Here is a 21074-nt window from a genome sequence, read left to right on the forward strand (position 1 = left end):
AAATACCGAGTGGAGATCTAGAAGACGATTGTTTATGTGAAAAAGTCGCTGGAACGAGAAATGATCATACTGGGGAGGTAACTCTGATAAGTGATCAAGGGACCGAGTTGATGAATATTCTCAAAGGATTCAGGAATCAGACTAGCTATGCTTGTTTGGAATAGTCATTCACTTTATCAAATTCATCAACATTTAGATTCGTCCGATTTAAGATAGTTCAGAACTCGTATATCTGCAAGTATTGTCACAAGGAGGCTAGTGTTGATTAGTGAAGTACACTATCGTAATCAGACGTATAATTGCCTCAACAATCGCACCTAGTACGCGGGCCTCCCCGAAAGTGGATTGATAAGTTAGTTGGAGCAGAAGACTTGATCAGCCCACGGAACAGTGGTGACAACCTGCATATCCTCCTATCTCGCGATGAGATGCCACTGGGAACGTGGGCTCAAATTGAATGAGTCGTACCTGCCTTATTACTCTCACATTGAGTATGGAAACTTTTTAGAAAATGGTGCTGCTTGAAAATTCAGAGAGATCTTTATATCGAATTAGCCGTACTAGAGAAAAAGGCGAAATGCTCGATCAAATTCGCAATATGGACGACTGTGCGCCAGCCAATCATCTGGGCGATGGAAATGACTGAAGGCTATCTCAAGTCCGACTTTGTCAATCCTAAGGTTGCCGTAGGAAGGATACCAATAATTCCACAGGCTTTAGCGACCAGATTAATGATGCTCTCGATACGATGGAGGCCTGGTTTTGCTAACCCTACTATATGGATCTAGTCGACTCCATCTCCATTCCCGTGTTATTTATCCAGTCTGCGGTGGAATATATGTCCTATATCATTATGGTAGCTGATGGAGCCATATCGCAAGACATTTATTTTGGCTTTCATCCGAGCTATTTCTTTCCTAATTCCAACTGTGGGTGAAATGCTGAGCGCTATTGACGATACCACGGAGATAGGCTGCATTGTGACAGCCCCAGGGGAGTGAATCAAGGTAACGTTTAATGTTATTCCACAATAAAAGATCCAGATGAGCAATTTTGTGTCTAGTGTGGCTGAGTGTTGGACTAGATGACAGGACGGACCGTAGTTTACTTGGCTGTTCTTGCGCCTATCCTTTGAAGGAACTTAAAGGTTGCGCCGTCCATGGGGCGTGGCGGGCGATGCATCTCAATCCAAAATTCTTTTGACATTATTTCGTGTTGCGGCGCTGTCAGGTTGCTAACCATCCATTCGGTGTTGACTACAGACTCAACATAAGGCCTGGGACGTGCAACAGCCTTTGCTCGCATAATATCCCCACGTAAGCCCATGAGCCATGGATGCACGACTGAGACTGATAGTTAGAAAAGCTCTTCAAAGTCTTAGGGAAGTGACTTCAAAATCCTAAGAGCAAGACTTACCACTGACATAGTCATGCACAGTAACAAAGTTGCCTGCGGAGGGTGTAACTTTAATTTTCAACCCTCTCTTTCTGAGCGGTCTATCGTCTCTACAACATCGTATGAGAAACTCAGTATCCGAGTCCTCCTCCCAGCTGCCATCTTCGTTGGGCTCATTTGCGTAAGGCCGGTCTTCATCGCTGAGATCTCCATAGGTGATATACTCGGCGTTAAACTCAGGTGCGGTATGGTCCCTATGCCATGCTAGCCAATCAGACTCCCATTGGTCAAGGTCGCGCAGCGAAGCCTCAACAGAAGAGACCTTTGGGTCGGTCAGAGGCAGCGATGAGATCTCATGCCAGGTGCCACTACCGCTGCCGTTGGTGTCTGATCTGAAGAAGGGGTCAAGCTCGCCCACGCTGCGAGCGGTCCTCATGACGGATACTGCGGAAGGGAAGACGCCTTCTAGAGACCAGTAGAGACGCTTGGCGGCGGGGCAGAAGAAAACACGCTCCTCATTGCTCCGAAGCTCCTCAAATGAGGGGTAAGGGGGCTCATCCGGTTGGCTCGACTGCACAGCTGCCATCATTATATGATAAAGATTGTACAATGGCTTTGTTGACTGGAAGCTCTAAGAATTTAGTCTTTTTTGGGGTAGCTTAAGGACCGTAGATTTACGGACCAATATAGAGGATATATGTACTATTTTATAATAGGACCACAGCTTGTTATTATCGAGCACTATATGCTATAAAAACACGCGATAAAGCGATACTTCGCCTATAACAATAAAGACTGAAGTAGAAGACAGCTGACGTACCAATGCAGCGCAAGTTGGTCTAAGGATATGAATGCATGTAAATGTAAATCGGACCAATTGCTGATTATAAATAGCAATTAGTTAACCTCTTTGTCTTTACGCCTTCTACACATAAGTTTAAAATGAGATAATTAAGTTACATTACCATCAATTACTATTACGACCTGATTGCTCAGCCTCTATATGTAATCTTAGATGGAGGAGGGTTTAGCAGTTTTAAGGGCATATACAGTAGATGTATTAACCGAAAAATTCGCATTAAAGATAATATAACGACCGCATACACTATATACAGCGTAATAAATGCATTAGAGTTTCATAGAATAAATGTTTGTTAGTGATTAAATGGAAGCTGAAGAACACAATAAAAGCCTAGAGTAATAAACAATTACCTTAAATATAATAGAAATTCGCTTATACACTAATACTTAATCCATTACAAATACCTTTGATTATACTCACAACCCCTAAAGCCCCAGGATCGGATACCAACTGCTCAGCAAAAACAGTTTTGCTAACATAGCTGGCTCTTCCCAATGTGGCTGTCATATTCTTCGTCAATTCTGCTCCTTGCCGCGCTTTCGCATATGCTTCCTGAAGACTACTTTCTTGGAGAGTTTCGACGAACGGAATCAGCGCATCCATAAGTGTCCGGTGACCTCTCCGAGCAAGCGTATATTTATAGAGATCTTGCAATCCCTCTAGAAGAGCTTGTTTGAGTAGCTCTGGAACGCTTTTTGAAGTCGATGAGTCTGAGGATTTCGCCAGTGACGTCGATACAGCGTTAAGAAAAATAGCATAAATTGCCCCAGAGGTGCCCCCCATACCGCGCTCCGCTGCTGTTGCAGCTAGCCTGAAAATCTCATATAGTGTCATCTTAGGACCATGGTAACCGTTAAAGAGCCTTACAAGAGCTATGGATTGTCAGTTCTCCCACTATTTAGTAGCAAGATTTGAATGCATACCGTTGACACCGTTCAACAGAGTTTCTCCACAGTCTCCGTCTCCGGCTATTGTATCGTATTTGGTAATCAAGGGCTCATCCTCCACCGTAGACTTTTCAATAGCATCCACCACTTCCGCAACAACACCAATGTCTATTGCCACAAGATCATATCGGGAAGAATCGGAGGCAACATAATCCTCTACTCGCTCGTGAAGTACGCCCGAATGGTCCTTCATGGCAGGTAGCCTCACACATTGTGATCTCACGACGTCCGTCTTCCATATCGTATGAGGCCAAGCCGGCGCAGAGGTAGGTGCGTCTAGTAATTCCTCAATTTCGATGTCCAGTTCCAAGAGAGTTACTGAGAATCCAGGAGCGTCCAAACAAGTAAGAAATGATCCTACCATCAACTTCTTAATATTTAAACCTCTTTTTTGAAGCTGGGAAAGAACTTCATCAGCAATCACATTGAGCTCAAGCTGACTTAGGCCACCGAGGTTATTTATCATAAGCGCAAGGTCCATGTTAGCTGCCATATTCCATCCATTTGTTCGTTCAGCAAGTAAAATATTAATAACCTTCTCGATGCTTTCTTCAAGAGATGCAAGTACTTCACGCCGTACACCGGGCTCGTTGTGGATGCCTATAAGTGTTTACAATTAGTGCAACGCCAAGGATACGAGCCCAATTTCTACGTTACCCTTACCCATGCCGTACTCAACCTCGCCAAAAGGTAGTGACTCCTGGTTTTCTCTTCCTGGAACGCTACATCTGTCCAGACTTGCAGCAGCAGTAGCCATGCGATTTGCGGCCTTCTGTGCCACCCTCATAACTTCCTCGAGGACCACACTATTTCAAATTGTTAGAAAGTCAAAGTCAGAGGTCCTTTGTCAAATTCTTTATGAAACCTGCACTTACCCTTTCGTAGCTTTGGCGCCTGCCACCTTCAATACAAGCACTACACCTGCCAACCCCCTCTGTCCAACGAGGGAGTTCCCCTCAACAGAAACGTCCTCCCCCACGAAGACAACGCCTACGTTCCGTCCGTATTCCGCCTTGGCTTTCTCAGCCGCGAGTCCGAAGTTGAGTTTATCACCTGTATAGTTTTTCACAATCATCAGGTAGCCTGCCGAGGAATCCATGGCGAGTAGACCGGCTAGGATCTGCGATGCGGAGGGGGACGCGAAAACATGACCTGCGATTGCGATGTCGATCATTCCTTGGCCGAGATACCCTGCATAAGCAGGCTCGTGGCCTGAGCCGCCGCCGGCTACTAAGAGGACCTTGGGGAACGCTTCAGGGGCCCCTTGACGGTATAGGACTTGGAGTTTATCGTATTAGCGTTATGACAGTATTACCGGCAGCATATCTAGGTGTTATACGAACCTTTGTCTTCCGGCATCAGTCTCATGGATGCTTCGTGATATAAACTTATTCGCATGGCACGCTGGATGGGGTCGGCGACCTGATTGATGAAATGTTTTCCTTAATGGGTCAGCATTAGGAAGCATCAATTTTGACAAGACGGCACAAACCGAGCGACATTGCAGCTTTTCTTTTTCCTACGCGAACGAGAATGAACTCTCTATTGCAAGATATCTATGACAACCAATCGTTCTATAATCTTGTCGCATCAAGTCGTTTTAAGGCAAAGATCCTAGACAGAATATAGTATGCCACGGTTAGAATTTGAGTTGCACTTGTTCACTTACATAAAGAACGGCAACTTGACTTTTCCCAATCCTGGTACAATCGCATTTCAGGAGTACTCGTATACCCCTCCGAATTGGAAATAAACGCTGAAAATGCGCGATTCTCAGGGAATATGACAATGGAATCATCTATTTGCAAGATGCTTCCCCACCATCGGACAACCAGGAGTAGCGTAATGCGCCGGACAAAGTGGGTAATTTCGCAAATCAAAGCGGTTAAAATTACTGAATTGGGGCACCGAATTGTCATTCAAGCTTAATACTTGGCCGTCTATTATACCCGAATGATCCACATTAACAAAATTTGAATGCGTTCTCGTAGTGTGGTTCTCTGCTCCATCTAGACAGTCGAACGGCCAAATGTGATTATCGTTCCACTAGGATGGCGTCACAGCTGCCAAAGAGGGTACACACTGCCTATTCTAGATGTCACACGCACATACGAAACGTAAGTCATCTTTGGGCCAAATGTTCACTAGGCTTATTTGTTTCTAAGTACGTCAAGCTCTATATATCTACCCTAGGTCAAAACGTTCGGTATCTTTGTTTCTTTTATGACCAAGAGTCTCGATCTAAGAGTCTCGATCGGTTCTATACCATCCAAAACCTAACAACAGTGTCTATCCATTAGATCGATGCTAACTGGGGAGATATGACCGAGCGCCACCAATTGGCAGCTTACTTAGAATCGTTGGTAACAAAGAGGTTCCAAAACATCGTTCAGCCAAAGCTGCTAGGCCAAATTCTTTCCAGGGCCTGAAAGATGGTCGAGGGCTTGAATCTCGGCTGAGAGAGTCCTTGAAGGATGTTTTAGATTGCAGATCCTGCATCGTATTTCCCATCATGCCAGTGGTTCAACGTTCCAAACCATCATATCAAGGATAGAATGTTTTGCTCTATAACCAAGATACCTGCCTGTAATCCATAATATCTGGATCACATTATTAAGGCATCCATGGCGGTGCTATCCACGGCCAAGTGTGCCCCACGCCCAGTCTGATCGCTGAGCTTTCGAATTTCCTAGTAGGCCTAAACTTCAACCGCACTTCAGAACCAGCGAATGTGGATTTAGACAGGGCTAAGAGAACTAGTGTACTGCTATCAGGGAATTAGGGGTCGGAGCTACAGTAGTAAACACCGCGATACACCACTTCTATCAAGCTAGAGGCGCGATGATTGGTCAGCACTATAATCCTTGCCAAGTACGAGGCTTTTTTGCAAGGAGACCGTATAGTAACGCTGAAGTATGATATATATTATCAATATGAAGAATTAGGTCCTATATTTCAGTATTAGGTAGCTGCTTCCAAGGGGCAAACGTTTGAGTTCAGGTCAATGTTGACAGAGTAGTTAAATTATCATCAGGCAATATAGCTAAGCTAGTAAAAGAGCAAACAAAGTACAGTCTATATTGACAGCTGCCTACCTAAGTTACCTGTCTAAATATCTGTAGAGATGCAAACTCGTATATCTAGTTCGCTAGGCTATATCTTTGTATATTTTCGACACTTATCTTGAGGATTGTTAACCCTTTTTAATAATTTAATGTAAGAATGGTTGAATTATTGAAATAGTCCAATGTTCGTTCCTCTTGTTCAGGCAGTCTGACTTTGAACTGTAATTACCACCATGTAGGCTTATTGTAATAACTACATATACATGGCAAGTGGCAACACGATAACGCATGAACGTTGTACACTCTTTATTAACTTTAAGCGTCTGACTTACCCAACTGAACCTCATGACCCTGTGTCTCCACCTCAGTGATATAACTTTTAAATTGCCTCGCCGGAACCTTCTTAGTAAACATTTCGTCAAGCTCTTCGTACGATCGGCCCCTCGTTTCCGGTTGGTAGTACCACAGAAATGCGATGCAAGGGAAAGATAAAGCTCCGAAGACAAAGCCGACCTTGCCTCCGAGGTTTCCCTTATCCGGGTTGAACATGTACGGAAGGACAAAGCTCCACATGACTGAAATGGCGTTGGCGACCGCCAGGCCTATGGCGATGGTCTTAATCCGAAGGCGAGACGTCGCCACTTCCGTCAAGCAGGTATATGCAGTCGCGCCAATGGTGACATTGTATAAGAAACAGTACAACAGAATCATTGCCACCGTTCCTTTAAGGTCACCAGGAGAGCCTGCAACCGCGAGGCCACCCATGATCCAGAGGACAACAGTCAATATCACAGTTCCGTAAAGCGTCAGGTCGCGTCGACCAACCCGGTCGATTAAATCCCATGAGATTACATTTCCAATCATAGATAGGACTTGCTGAATGATCTGCAGCTTAAATGCCATATCTGTGCTGTATCCTGCCAGCTCCGAGTAGTATGTTGAATAGGAGGCAGCAAAATTAATTCCCGTAAACTGTTGGATCACTAGTGGCGCGATTGAAACCATTGTACGGCGAAAATTGGACTTCCTGAAACACTCTGCATATGTAACGCCTTCTGTCTCGTGGCGAATCTGCTCCAAGGTGATCTTGATATTGGCGATACGCTTTACGTCTTCTCCAGATTCCGCAGTATATCCGAGACGATGGAGGCTGTGAAGGGCCTTTTCCTCATGGCCCTTGCTCACAAGCCACCAAGGCGATCTTTAGAAAGGGTGTGTTAGCCAGTTTTGCAGTTACTAACATCTATTGCACGAAATGGGCACTTCTTTGTAAGCTAAGGAGAATGAGAGAATATTTAAGACTTACTCCGGCATGAAGAAGACAAAAGCAGCCGAAATAGCGGCGAACCCATATTGGGAACAGAAAACGGAACGATAAGCCCATCGATCATCTCTTTGGCCTTCCGCGTTCACGATCAGAGCCACGGTGAAGGGACCAACAGTGAACGACAGGGCAATTAAAGCAGTCATCAAGCCACGAAGGGCAAGTGGTACAACCTAAGCCGCATTATGTCAGCCTATGCAATGGTCCTTGTATTGCTCCCCTTTGGCAATATAGGGACGGCGGATACGGGTATCCCATGAACCTACCTCACCAACATAGGTACCTGCAACAGCCTGCAATGTGCCCACCGCAAATCCATTGAGAAACTTGCCGCCAAAAAAGATTTCATCTGTGGTGGCCAGGAGTTCCATAGTGATAGCTGCAAAAGAGATAAAAAGAGCAACGACGATGGTATACCGCCGGCCGATCCAGTCAGCAATTTGACCGCACGTTAGTGCTCCAATGACTTGTCTATTTTCCTGGTTACTTGGCTGCTCTTCGTTGCTAGGATTGTCATATCGAGAAATAGTTGCTTAGACCGACTTACGAAGCTACTGGTGCTCCGCTAAAGGCCGATTGCCACCTAGCGGAGAGAACGTAGTTGCCGTTATATAGAGTTCCAAAATCCTTCCGAAATTGGGGAATTCCCAGGATGTTGCCAGAGGCCTGGTTCTCAAAACTGACTAGAAGGACTGTCCAGACGGCATAGAGACACCAGAGGAAGGCCCAAGGATTCTTCATGATAGCCCGCCACTTGCCATCTTGGTGGTCTTCCCGGTTTGTTAGACTTGCAAGCTGATGCTGGCGGATATGGTCGAGTTGGACATGTTGTTGTTCAATATGACCATCAATATAGCCTTTCTCTGGCTGTGAACCTGCTTTCGCAGACGGAGAAAACATCGTAAAGCTAGTTGGAAAACAACGTGGATATGTGACAAAGTGGTGAAGGTGGGTATGGATGATGGTGGAGAATGCTGTGCAGTTCTACTCTGATATAAATAATCATCACAATTGCTACTAAGATGGGTGAAGTCACCCAGCGGTTAAGTTTCCCGGCTACCGTTGCTATGTTCTGTAGATGGCATGCGGAGGTACGCATGTAAAAATTCCCTGCTTTGGTGATGCGAACAGTACACCCGGGATGTGGAGTGCCCAGACATTGCCGGGTGCTTAATCTCTCCTTTCTGGGAAACTCGCCAAAGCCTACCCGGCTCCCCAGACTCCAACCCCACGGGGTTAGAATTCGAGACCAAAGCGGAGAACTAGCGCCTCAAACAGGGTTCTTCAAGCCACTGGAAATAAAGCCCCTCATAGAGTCAGTGTAGGAAATTTCGCCAATTAAAGATAGGTGCGCATGCGGCAGAGGTAAGAAAAAAGAGATAAAGGCAAATCGAATCTCTATCATAGAGTTGATGCAGCTTAGACTTTGATACAGAAGATCAAAATGTCCTTTGCTGTTAGACTACAGTCATTTAAGTCGAAGACCCGAGTCTTCATCATCTCCGACATCTCTAATGAACCAGATGATGCGGAGTCGCTTGTCAGATACCTCCTATATTCGAATCAGTTCCAAACCGAAGGCTTGGTTGCCTGTACATCAACATGGATGAGGACCAAAGTGTGTCCTCAGGATATGATCAAGATCATTGATGCATATGCTGGGGCTGTTGACAACCTTAATGCCCACGTACACCCAGATTTTCCTTACCCGACAGCTGAAAGTCTGAGGAATCTCGTGCGGTCAGGCCCACCTGTGCGCTTCCCCGTTTCCCACTGATTCATTGTTGAGACTAAACAAAAATCAGGTATACGGCTTTGCCGCCGTTGGTGACGATATTCCCTTAAGCGAAGGTGCCCAACTACTCCTCGAACGCATCATAACTCCGTCTAATGAGCCACTTTGGGTTCTTTGCTGGGGTGGGACAAACGTACTGGCGCAAGTGCTATGGAAAATCCGAACGCAATACACCGAAAGCGAAGCTGCGGGTCTACGAGCAAAGCTGCGCGTGTACACTATTTCAGACCAAGATGATACTGGAGCGTGGATCAGAGCGCAGTTTCCTGATATATTTTACATTTCATCTGTACACGCTTGGAACAATTACGGCATGGCGACTTGGACTGGCATATCTGGGGACAAATATTACCGGTTCGACCAAGGCGGCCCAGACTTCACAAAGGTTTCTGCGGAGTGGATTAAAGACAATATCCAGATCGGTCCTCTTGGTTCGGCATACCCAAACTTCATGTTTATTCCTGAAGGCGATACGCCCACTTTCCTCTACCTAGTTCAAAATGGACTCGGCGTACCTGAGCAACCCAGCTACGGCTCCTGGGGCGGCAGATACCAGATGATAGACATTAGCGATGCGGGACAACATGCGCGTCATTTTGGAGACTGTGCTGACACAGTTACTGGCCTAGACGGCCGCATTTACCGCTCGAATCAGGCGACAATATGGCGCTGGAGAGATGCTTTCCAGAACGACTTTGCCGCACGGATTCAATGGAGTCTAACAAGCGACCTAGAGGCAGTTAACCACCACCCAGTCACCTCCGTCAACGGGTTTCAGGGACCAGATCCCATTACGATCGAGGCTGAGGCAGGTTCTACACTCACTTTCGACGCAAGCGAGACGTACGATCCGGACTCGGGTGACAAACTGACATTTAAGTGGTGGCATTACTGTGACCCAAGTGCGACTCAATGGACAGTAGAATTCGAAGTTAGTGAACTGAAAATACGTCAGCTCAACGACAGTGGGACGGTGGTAGAAGTAAAACTTCCGGGACCGGAACAGTGCTGTGTGGAGCTCCTCAGTCGGAGGGCTATTGCACTAGGGAAGGCGCTGCACTTGATACTGGAAGTGAATGACAACGGTACCCCTGCATTAACAAGCTATCAGAGAATCATAATCCAGCCGACAAACAAAGACCTTCGAGGTGGAGGCGAACCATCTGAAGCGATATGCGATGTCATGCATAAACTACTTCCAAACTGAAGACTAAAGTTATCGCCTTTGTCGGTATCAGAAATTTCTGATCTGCAATGCTGTTTTGTGGAACTAGGAAGAAGCCCAAGCCTTGCACTTTGCACGACATGCTTGTTTGTAATAAAGCCTTTTGGCGGTAATTGAATGCTTTAACAAAGTTGGTCCCGAGTTCCAAATCACGGATTTTAATTATTGTTTGATACTCAATTTACAATTCAACAAACGAGTCAACATTCCATTATTGCCCGTCGTGAATGCTCTTATTTATTTAACGTATGAGACTAATCTGAATGCTACCTCGTACAAATAGCAATCATTGTAACTCATGATAGAGTCACCAAACTTGAGTAGGTCTATTTCTGATCTCCCACATAGTCCGCAGTGGCAATATCGTTTTTTTTTAGCCTAGAATAATCTTCCACCTCCAAGCTTCATACGACGTCTGCAGAGCAAGTTCATTTATCATTAAACGAGTTGACGTCAGTTAAAATCTATTGCTTCGTCTTGAGAAAATGCTTGAGCTTATATCTTCATCGCTGTGGTTTTACATGTTGAGGTTGAGAGGTGAAACAAAGAAGCCGAACTTGGAATTCTATACTTCCTGGCTGGCTTCCGGTTCTCATTATACTAGAACTCTTAATAATAGAACTTGCAATAGATGACAGATTATTTGATCCTTGATCAAATCTCCATTACGGCTAACAAATAGATATATTGCTTCAATTACAATCGATTCCTGCAGAGGCACATACTTTGCGCAATTCCATTATCTCTGGTGCTTTCTCATCAGATTTAGCCTTGCATAGTTTCGTGAGACGGTACTGCACGCATTTGGTACACACAGTTGATGAGTTTGGATTGTGCAGTCGATCTATCGCGTTACAAACTTGGTGAAAATTGCCAAGACGCCTTTGTGTAGCTTTCTGAAACTGTTGAGAGCTCTTTCTAAGCTGGCAAGGCTTAGGGAATTGGCCAAATTGAATTGCTGGCTATGATTTATTAATACTATTTGCACCTTCTCAAACTATGGAGCTAATGGAGTACAGAGAATGGAGAAAGCAGCACCACGAGACTGAGTTTAATAAGCCTGGTTAGAAATATTAATGCAGCTGCACAGGTTGGCAAAAGTAGGTCATAGTATGATGTTAAAGACAACGGGGCATTAATAACATGCAAAACTTTAACCTATAGCTTGTCTGATGAAACCAGGTCTAAACTGTTCAACAAATAGAGGCTGAACATCTTGTGAGTACCTGGGCTCATCTAGATCCTGGGCCGCTCTGCGACTGCGCATGCCACTATTATTTCTGTGCGGGTGGCTCCAATTGCCATCCCTGGAACAGTTGCCACTAATAAACTGCTAGCTGGCACACTATACAAAACCACTTTTCGGAGTAGTTGAAACAGCAATAAGTGCACACTGTGCTTAGCTGATGGCCAAGATATCCTCCATACGGCATCGACTACCAACATCGGCCCTTCTGGAAAACAACAATGTCTCTCTAGATGATTCTATGAGTGAAACCTTAGCAACTTGTTAGCCATAATTACCTTCCATCGAGCATGGAACTTAGGATATGTAATAGAATACTAGCTCCGGACGACATCTTTAAGGCTATGGGCATCTTCTACACTATTTCCTAATTAGGCAGTCATAACCACCTGAGCTTTGTTTACGACCGCCGGTATGGCTTGTGGGCATGATGTCGGACTAAAGTCGGCCTACCGAGAAGTTCACCTAGCCTGACTGGGGAGACATTCAAGGACCCTTCAAATAAGTATCTCGATTGCAGTGCTTCCTCAACAGTCAGCCCGAGATAGTGTCTCTCAATATTTTATGGAATTATTCCCTCTTATGCGACTGTGAAGCTAGATTCTGACTACTAGATGCTACTAGTAGCTTGTTACGATCCGGTCTTTCGTAATAACAATCTCTTATAAATAACTGGTTCCGTTACCATAAAACCATTGTGAGTGTTGGCCTGGTATTTTGCCTTGTTGGGTTTACAGTATAAGGAATTGTCAGACGTTGAGGCTCGAGGAGAAATGATGAGATCAAAGTGGAACTAGCTATGATAGCGCAGCTAGGTATGGAGGTTAAATTTAATATCAAGTTGAGAGGTTCAATGCTGTAACAGTTGGTTCAATAAAAGGCTATGCCCCACCCTTTGTGCAGCTAGGTATACAATAAAAAATATATTTATCTCTGATTGTGTTCAAAAAGAAAGAGACACTTCTTTCTTACATAGTTCTGCTCAAACCACAACTTCTAGTTTGAACCTTTTGCTCCTTTGTCACAAGGAAGCTCCTCAGTCTCTGACACAAATCATCAAGAGCTACACTTACTGAAAAAAGTTTTTTCTCCCTTCTGTTTCTTAAAATATTACCACTCCATGTCGTTGAAGAAAAACCGTTTGCGCTATTATGTGAATTGCTTAAAAGGAGTACATGAGAGTAACACCAAACGCTATAGGGTAGAAGCAGTTCATTTTTTAAAGTATACTTATAAATAAATATATGTCAGACGTCATGGCACAAAGAGAAGAGGGATGGGATCAAAGAGGTGGTTTATAGTTAACTAGCCACGAGACCACAGCAGCGAGGTATATAATAAGACTATATTTATCTGTGATCTTTTTCAACAAAGAAGGGGAAGTTTGTTGCTTCTTTGTAAGGATATTCCACTTGTAATGAACTGGGCCTTCTCAGCCCTCGCACCCTATGATAACTCTGTATTATATATTAGTAACCACTCCTACTTCTCGGTAATGCGATTCCAAGAGACAATTTATGACTCTTCCTATCGGCTCGCTAGGCTTGCGCCTTTATACACTATTAGACACGAACTGGCAGCCTCAACCTGGAATTTCTATACTTCGCAGAATGCAAATATTTCTGTCAGGGTACAGGTACAGGCAATCACGCTATCTGTGAGTTTAATAGGTTGTTGTTTACAGCCATTCATCCACTTAACCTCATAATTTGATCTCTATAAGTCCAGGTACAATGAGTACAACGAAGAGAATGTACCCACGATAATAAAGGGGAATGAGAAGCACTGAGAAAGAATCGCGGGGAATCCGAAAAGGGAGATTGAGGGAAGATGCCACGGTTAAGAAGCCGAGGTACTATTTTTTGCTGGCAATGATTAACAAACGGAGAGGGTAGGATAGGGAGAAGATAGTTACATCTCCACTGAGTATATTAAGCCGAGTGTTAACAACAAGTGTATCAAACTTTGTGTTTTCACTTTCTCTTGCACTATTTTGAATGTCCCACTGGTCGGGAGTCCCAGTCACAATAACATAATCGTCAAGTAATTCTTTAAAAATAACATGTCAAACGCTCATCAGTTATTAAAGAAGGCGTTGGGTAATGGAAACTAGTTTTGGACCTTTGAAGTTGCTTTAGTACGGTCACTACAATTACACGCATAAGTAGGATGCTTAATGGAGTGGCGTGGAACCTAATAATGAACTCTTATTTGTATCGGCCTTCGCCAAGTGAACAGGGCCATTCTGTGGGGTTGGTCTTATAGCTGCACACATCTTTGACGACTACGACACCATATCCTTGCGGCAACTTAAGCCATACAGGTCAGGTTTGTCGCTCGCCGAACCTCCATCCAGCTCGGCGCTCGTCCCCTCTTTCAGGCCTGTAGATGTTCTTTCATAATCACACAGATGTGAGACCGTAGGCGCTGTATTGAAGGACAACCCGCGCCGTGGCATCAAGATTCTCAGGAGCCTGGAAATCCAACAGGCGTAGTCTAGAACAGATCCACAGATACATTTATAGTCAGACATGCCAAAGGATGCTGGCGATAAGATTAAATTTTGCAGTCCGGTCGCTTTTCTATGCATGGATACGTGCACCATCTCACTGAAGCATCATGAGTCCAGTGCTTCAGGTAAGAAAGCACTGTTAAACCCACCAAGAGCACTCTACGCCAGTCGTACCTATGTCTGCAGCCTACATCTACCCGTTGGTCAAGAAAGGTGGAACCAATGGGCAACTGCTATATCCGAGCCTGGATCAGGAGCTACACAAAAGTTCCAAAAAGGAAAAAAGATTAACCTATACTATAAGGCCGATGTAACATCCTAAACTAGCGGCCAACAACAAACAACCAACAGCCAAGGCGAATGACGAACATCCTGTGAATATGTCGTTCGAATCTCGGGCTTGGTTGTAACAGTACTGTGGTACGTCACTTGATAGTGCAGCTTGCCCCGATCAAACGGCCTAACAAGCTCAACAGGACTCGCTTTTCGAGACGACTACGGACGGGGAGGGACATTGGTCTTCTGCAGCTATTCTAAGTAGTTAGGAGATATCCCGCGGGGCAACATGTGTAATTAAGAAAACATATTTTTTTAGCGGTACAATACATTCTTACATCGCTATAATAAGTCGCCGTAACTCACAGCGGAGCTAATGTCTCTCACCCCCCTTTTCTTGTCATAAAATATCACATAAATGCCTCGTGCACTCCATGCCACTTGGCAAAACGCCGTCATTCCATGTGAAGAATTCAGGACACATCCATCCTGAGCTTACTAGGGCCGGGAAATCTATGCAGCTTCGTTCAGCTTCCTAACCATCACGAAGAAGAAAAAGAAGAGCGATGAACGAAGATGGCGTTCATTTCGGACATTCAGCCTCCACCGAGCTTCGCGGCGACATTTAGTTCAATCTTTGAAGATGCGGAGAGGCTTGTTCAACACTCCCATCGACAGCAGGATGATATGGTTTAAGATGTCACGCCCCTAACAGCTACCTTCGCCAATGTTATGGAGCCTCTCGCCAGAATCGACAACAACTTTGCCCTTCAGTCTAACATCCTTAGTGTTTACCAGGATATTTCCGAGAATGACCAAATTCGTGAGGCCTCAAAAAAATCGCGGAAGTTATTTGATGCGTTTCGTACCCAGTCATTCATGCGCGAGGATGTTTTCGCACTTGTCAATGCAGTGCATGACGGCAGCGAGGGCCTTGATGCCGAATCCTCCCTCTTACTGAAGCTCACATATGACAGGCATATCCAAATGAGCGTAGGTCTACGTGATACTAAGCAGAAACAACGTTACAAGGAAATACAAGCACAGCTCGCTGAGATAAAACCAGCCTTTCGACAGAATCTCAATAGCGATAACAGTACAGTAGATTTCAACCTTGACGACCTGAAAGGTGTTCCTGATCGAATACTAGCTAAGCTGGATCCCAAAGGAGCTGCCCAGCATCAGTACCAAGTTACACTCTCAAACCCCAGCCATATGGAGATTATGGAACGCGCAACCAAAAGTGAGACTAGAAGACGTCTATTCATTGCTAGCCAGAATAGGTGTGTTGGAAATGGACCTCTCCTTAAAGAAGCTGCAATATTAAGATACGAATCTGCCAATTTACTGGGATTCCCAGACAACGCCGCTCGTCAAATTCAAGGGAGAATGGCCAAGATTCCAGATACAGTAAACAAATTTCTAGCCGAGTTATGCTCCAAATTAACACCAGCCGGACTCGCTTCTTTGAATGAGCTGGAATTTTTGAAGAGAGACGATGTTAGTCGCCAAGATGAGCTAGACCAGTATGACCACAGCTTTTTTATATGGGATTATCATTTCTACCATCGACTGATGTTAGAGCGGCACCTTGGAATTGATCGTCAGAAAATAAGGGAGTATTTCCCGCTGCAGACAACCATTGCCGGTATGTTGAGCATATTCGGATCTTTATTCCAACTGAAGTTCATAGAACTTAAGGGGGCCGATAAATCTTCCAACATGGTCTGGCATGAAGATACTCAGGTATTTCAAGTCCATGGTATCCAGAAACAGAGTAATCATTTCCATGGATATCTTTATCTTGATCTCTTTTATCGGCAAGGCAAATATCCTAACCCTGCATGTTTCAACCTCCAGCCGGTAATGCAATCGTCCATTGGTCGTGAGTTTCCATTTTCTGACCCAGTATAGGGATTTATTAAACAGGATGGCTCCCGCTATTGCCCGTCAGTTGCGCTCTTGTGTGATTTTTCTCAGCCAACATCAAGGAAACCATCTCTTCTCGGGCATTTCGAGATGGTAACCATGTTTCATGAATTGGGTCACTGTATGCATGACCTTCTCTCCAAGACTAGATATGCCCGCTTTCACGGTCCCGAGAGCGTCCCCGTAGACTTTGGCGAGGTTCCAAGTCAAATGCTTGAGAAATGGTGTTGGATACCGTCACAACTTAGGAAATTGAGCACACACTACTCATACGTGGACTCTGATATGCTTGAGCACTGGAAAACAGAGAACAAGGGTATTGGTCAACCGCAAAAGCACATGCCGGACGCCATGATAGACTCCCTCATTCGAGCCAGAAGCCTTACCTTTGGGCCTTTGTTTTATCTAGAGCAGCTACAGAGAAGCCTTTTTGATATAGCTATCAATCAAGTCTAGTTTGAAAGAAGCTGAATCACTGGACTCGCATTCATATGGAACAAGCTGCACAAGGATATTCGGCTGATAAGCGGTCCTGAAGCTCTTGGGAAGGGGTATACCTGGGGACATGGTTATGCCATATTTTCCCATTTAATGTCAACTGACTATGACGCTGGATATTACTCCTACCTATTGTGAGCTGATATAAGGCTATTTTAAGCCGCCACAAACATCAATATTATCTCATTATAGTTCACAGGTTTTTGCAGTGGACCTGTTCTACACCGAGTTCAAAGATGATCTGGCAAACATTGAGACGGCTCAAAGATATCCTCGTTGTATCCTTGAAAGAGGGGGTAGCCAAGATCATATGCAAGCTCTTATCGATTTCTTAGGCCGGCCACCCTCGGCGGAAGCTTTTGATGAGCATCTATTTGGATGCAGCACGGAATTATGAATGATGTATTCGTTATGTAATTAAAGTTAACTTGATTGTTAAATTCATAAAGAATATTGGCGGTTAACTAGCAACGGGTAAAAATACGCCTGGTGAGTTCACACATAACTTCTGTTCACGGGTAGCATTGCCTAGAATGTTTCTTGATCTTTGCTAACTCTAACTGATGTGATTGAATTTGTGCTTATAATCTCATCAACCAGGTGGTCATATTGGCCGTCGACGGTTGTGTCTGCGGTAATCACTTAGCCGCGGTTGGGAAGGAAGCACGTAAGAGAGAGTTTATGGATATCCGCCCTGATTACCTTGTATTCTAACTGCAATTGACTGTAACTCGCTTCTTCTGTGCTTTCTCGGGCACTCTACGTCATAGCTATCAGAAACGATAGTCCTCCATGCGTATGACAATATTGGATTGAGTAAAAAGGTAAGCGTAACTATGACTAGGCTGATGTAACTGTTATCAAATTATCAAAGGTGTGGGAAATGATGAAGAATGATCACACAGAATAAGAAAAAAATAGCCATCAGTCTAAAACCTAAGATTTTAAGAGCATAAGTCTTTTGTGTCCATCAGTCATAATACTTGATCAAGAACTATGTGTCATTATTTAAGATGAGTATTTACATCCCCTTCCACTATTCATTGCTAACTTTCAACTATAACGAGAAGCACGGAGAAGCGTGCTTGATAACGTCAGATCTATAGATTCCTGATGCAAATTGGAGGCAAGCGCATAAATAACATTCCTCATTTTAAAATTGAGGCCATACAAGTCATGGCTGTGTTTTGGTGAATTATATATTGACGGCTGGTACGTTCATAAGATTAGAGTTATTGACAAGCATCCAACAAAGCATGACTACCAATATTTTCGCAACAATGACAACAGCAATCACAAGGTGTTTACAACCTAAAGGCAGCCCACCGCTTCAAATAGCTGCTTCTTAGAATGACAATAACAATGAAAATGGCAATGGCAATGTGAAGCCAAACAACCAATGCGTAGGCGGATTTACACCCTTATAAGTACTACCATTGCTGTAGCAGCGGTTGCAGTATTATGCTGCGATAGGCATTTATTACTTTTATTTTACTTATATACGTAACAACTATAATTGTTAAATGCTGCCTTATTTCCTTTACTATTATACAACCATTCCTTTTATATGACCAGGGGACTTCTTTTATATATTTGAAGTATAATCCAGAACGTTATCTTAACCCCAGTATAATACGACGCTCTAGCTATATTTAAGTGCCTTTACAGATTTCTTGGCTACCGACTGTTAAAGGTCCTGTTAAAACACATGTTGGATCCCACTTCTTTTTTAGCGCAAGTAATGTGGGGTAGTTAGTGCCCCAGAAACGGGACGGGAAGTCCGGCTCTCGCTTGTTATCCTCATTATAGTAAGCATTAGTTCCGAAGACTTTATTAGCCTGTAGAGTGCGACTGTCTATAGTTGAGTTCTGGAACGCTGTTAATGGGCCATTATCTGCACTGCCATCAAAAATGGGGATATCCATATAGCCTAAGGAGGTTCTCCAAGCAGGGTTGACGGAGGTCTAACGTCGATAATAAGCAAAATACACTCCAAATCCACGAATCTTTGATTTCAGGATATAATGGTGACTTACGAAATTGGTACTTTTTGTATTAACAGACCCGCCACCAACTACACGCAGTAATGTTAGTCTTTCAAGTCATCAGAATTGTATCGATATTTTACATACCGCGCTGAAGAATAAATGGCTGAGTAGAGGGAAGACTAAGGATGAAGTCTGATATATTCTTTCGGCCAGACTCTGCACCCAAGAGATCCTTGTCAATGATACGACTGATAAGGCCAATGTTGATACCGACTCGATTTCCGGCATCAATCAATGGCTGCATAAGAGTGGCATAGGCCTCGAAGAACGTCGGAAACTGTTTCGCCGTTAAGCTAACAGTGACATTGGGGATGGAATTGAGAAACTCAAAGGCGGCCAGTGATGTGTTCGCTGACACTACCTGCTCCCCATATTGGAACCCTTTCTGGAATGTCATTGCCAGGGCAGGAAATATTGTCTCCCACAAGCCTGAACTAAAGGACTTCATGTAATTAGGATCTTGGGCCACAAACTGCGTGATTATCTCTTGGTACGAGGCTTCGTCCGCTGCGATAATCTCACCAGCGACTACATTCACTGCTTGGAAGGCTGCGTGGGCCTCAAGGTAGACCTTGGTAGCTATTGCAAAGACACCACCACCACCGCGCATTGCCCAGAAGAGGTCACTATTCACGCAGTCGTTGGCTACGGTGATAGTACCGTCTGTTAGCACCACATCATACTGCAGGACATTGTCTGCACCCATGCCGAAGAGAGGCTGCCATGGCCCAGCAGCTCCACCACCTTGTACGAAGCCACCATTGACACCAACGCTGCTAGAGTAACCGCCTGTGGTTATGATTCCCAGGCCGGCTGACACATTGTAAATGTCTCGGGCAACAACACCAGCGCCACCAGCGAGAACCGAGGTTCGGTGGACAGACTTGGGGCATCCATTTGGTATGAAGTCATCAATGAGCTCCAAACCCCGGAAGTTACTTGTGCGGATGGTGAATGCGCCGTGATCTGTGCTACGGCCAGTGTAGTCATGTCCCGTCTATCAAAGCTCCCATTAGTATGTTTACCTCTCTGCAGAGAGATGAATCCCATAGACAAAATGTCACTCACATTCTTAACGCGGAGACGTAAGTTATATTTGGCAGCGAACTTGACCGATGAGCTGATGTCCTCGGGAGTGGTGGCATTGACATAGTAAGAGGGGAGGCCACCAAGTGCGCAGGCTTCAGTAAGAGGCTCAGAAGGGACAGTATCGGGGATCAAACATCCATTGCCCTCCGAATCGAATTCGTTATTAACGAACATCATAGCTAATGGTAGTGTCTCACGGAAGCCAGCAATCCCCTTGTTCGCAACCAAATTTGAACAGGCTGCAGCTTCAAAACTGCCCTCATAGCAGACGCTTCCATATGGAGAGCTTTTAAACAGCTGTTCGCCGACAGAGGAGTTGAAAGACGCCAACTCATCCGCGTTAGGGAAGCATGATGAGCCAGCTGTGCAGTATGGGGCTGCCGCGTTTGTGCCCTCAATAAGCAGACCGAGCGAAGACAAGACCGAAAGAATAGTTTTCTTCATCGTGGGAAGAGCTGGTATTACTGGCAATAAACCCAGCAAACAAATTGGTTTCTGTATATAGAGACTATCAGACTCGGCATCACAGACCAGTAAATTTATAAAATCTCAACCTTATATACTAGACTAAACACTTATAAAAAGGTGAGAACCTTAGGCCAAACTAATTTAAGAAGATATGTTAATACTAGATTAATATCAGCTGACCGCATAACATGAGTGTTGCGGTGTGCGCAAGCAGGGTGAAAGTAATTAATGGGGCGGCTTATTATCAAGTATTACAAAAATGGGGCCTGTGCTGTATAGCCTATAACTCCAGGAGTATAACCTATCCTGACTATTTTGCTTTAAGTCATAGTACGACTTGATTATGTTGTGGCCTACGTACGTTAGAGTTAGGGGGTAGAGTTTGTAAATACAGG

General features: G+C 44.6%; 6 protein-coding genes across 6 annotated transcripts; 2 read left to right on the plus strand and 4 right to left on the minus strand.

Moving 5' to 3' along the window:
* Nucleotides 1-1170: 1170 nt before the first annotated feature.
* Nucleotides 1171-1981, minus strand: TRIVIDRAFT_119883 (uncharacterized protein; the record flags this gene model as incomplete). The annotated part of the gene is made up of 2 exons (XM_014100377.1): nt 1171-1343; nt 1417-1981. Coding segments are annotated over 2 exons (738 nt in total), but the record flags the coding sequence as incomplete, so codon positions are not given.
* Nucleotides 1982-2716: 735 nt separating this feature from the next.
* Nucleotides 2717-4279, minus strand: TRIVIDRAFT_126846 (uncharacterized protein; the record flags this gene model as incomplete). The annotated part of the gene is made up of 4 exons (XM_014100378.1): nt 2717-3129; nt 3181-3804; nt 3868-4010; nt 4080-4279. Coding segments are annotated over 4 exons (1380 nt in total), but the record flags the coding sequence as incomplete, so codon positions are not given.
* Nucleotides 4280-6584: 2305 nt separating this feature from the next.
* Nucleotides 6585-8493, minus strand: TRIVIDRAFT_52961 (uncharacterized protein; the record flags this gene model as incomplete). The annotated part of the gene is made up of 4 exons (XM_014100379.1): nt 6585-7470; nt 7576-7766; nt 7860-8064; nt 8141-8493. 4 exons carry the CDS (start codon nt 8491-8493, stop codon nt 6585-6587), a joined length of 1635 nt encoding a protein of 544 aa, XP_013955854.1.
* Nucleotides 8494-9037: 544 nt separating this feature from the next.
* Nucleotides 9038-10595, plus strand: TRIVIDRAFT_52976 (uncharacterized protein; the record flags this gene model as incomplete). Its single annotated transcript, XM_014100380.1, has 2 exons — nt 9038-9346; nt 9399-10595. The coding sequence occupies 2 exons, from the start codon at nt 9038-9040 to the stop codon at nt 10593-10595; spliced, it is 1506 nt and encodes a 501-aa protein (XP_013955855.1).
* A 4784-nt stretch (nt 10596-15379) lies between these two features.
* Nucleotides 15380-17471, plus strand: TRIVIDRAFT_59891 (uncharacterized protein; the record flags this gene model as incomplete). Its single annotated transcript, XM_014100381.1, has 4 exons — nt 15380-16510; nt 16562-17026; nt 17078-17208; nt 17267-17471. The coding sequence occupies 4 exons, from the start codon at nt 15380-15382 to the stop codon at nt 17469-17471; spliced, it is 1932 nt and encodes a 643-aa protein (XP_013955856.1).
* A 2174-nt stretch (nt 17472-19645) lies between these two features.
* Nucleotides 19646-20580, minus strand: TRIVIDRAFT_136135 (uncharacterized protein; the record flags this gene model as incomplete). Its single annotated transcript, XM_014100382.1, has 2 exons — nt 19646-20119; nt 20191-20580. Coding segments are annotated over 2 exons (864 nt in total), but the record flags the coding sequence as incomplete, so codon positions are not given.
* Between the last annotated feature and the right edge of the window lie 494 nt (nt 20581-21074).

Source organism: Trichoderma virens, assembly GCF_000170995.1.
Source record: "Trichoderma virens Gv29-8 chromosome Unknown TRIVIscaffold_67, whole genome shotgun sequence".
Classification (NCBI taxonomy): Eukaryota; Fungi; Ascomycota; class Sordariomycetes; order Hypocreales; family Hypocreaceae; genus Trichoderma; species Trichoderma virens.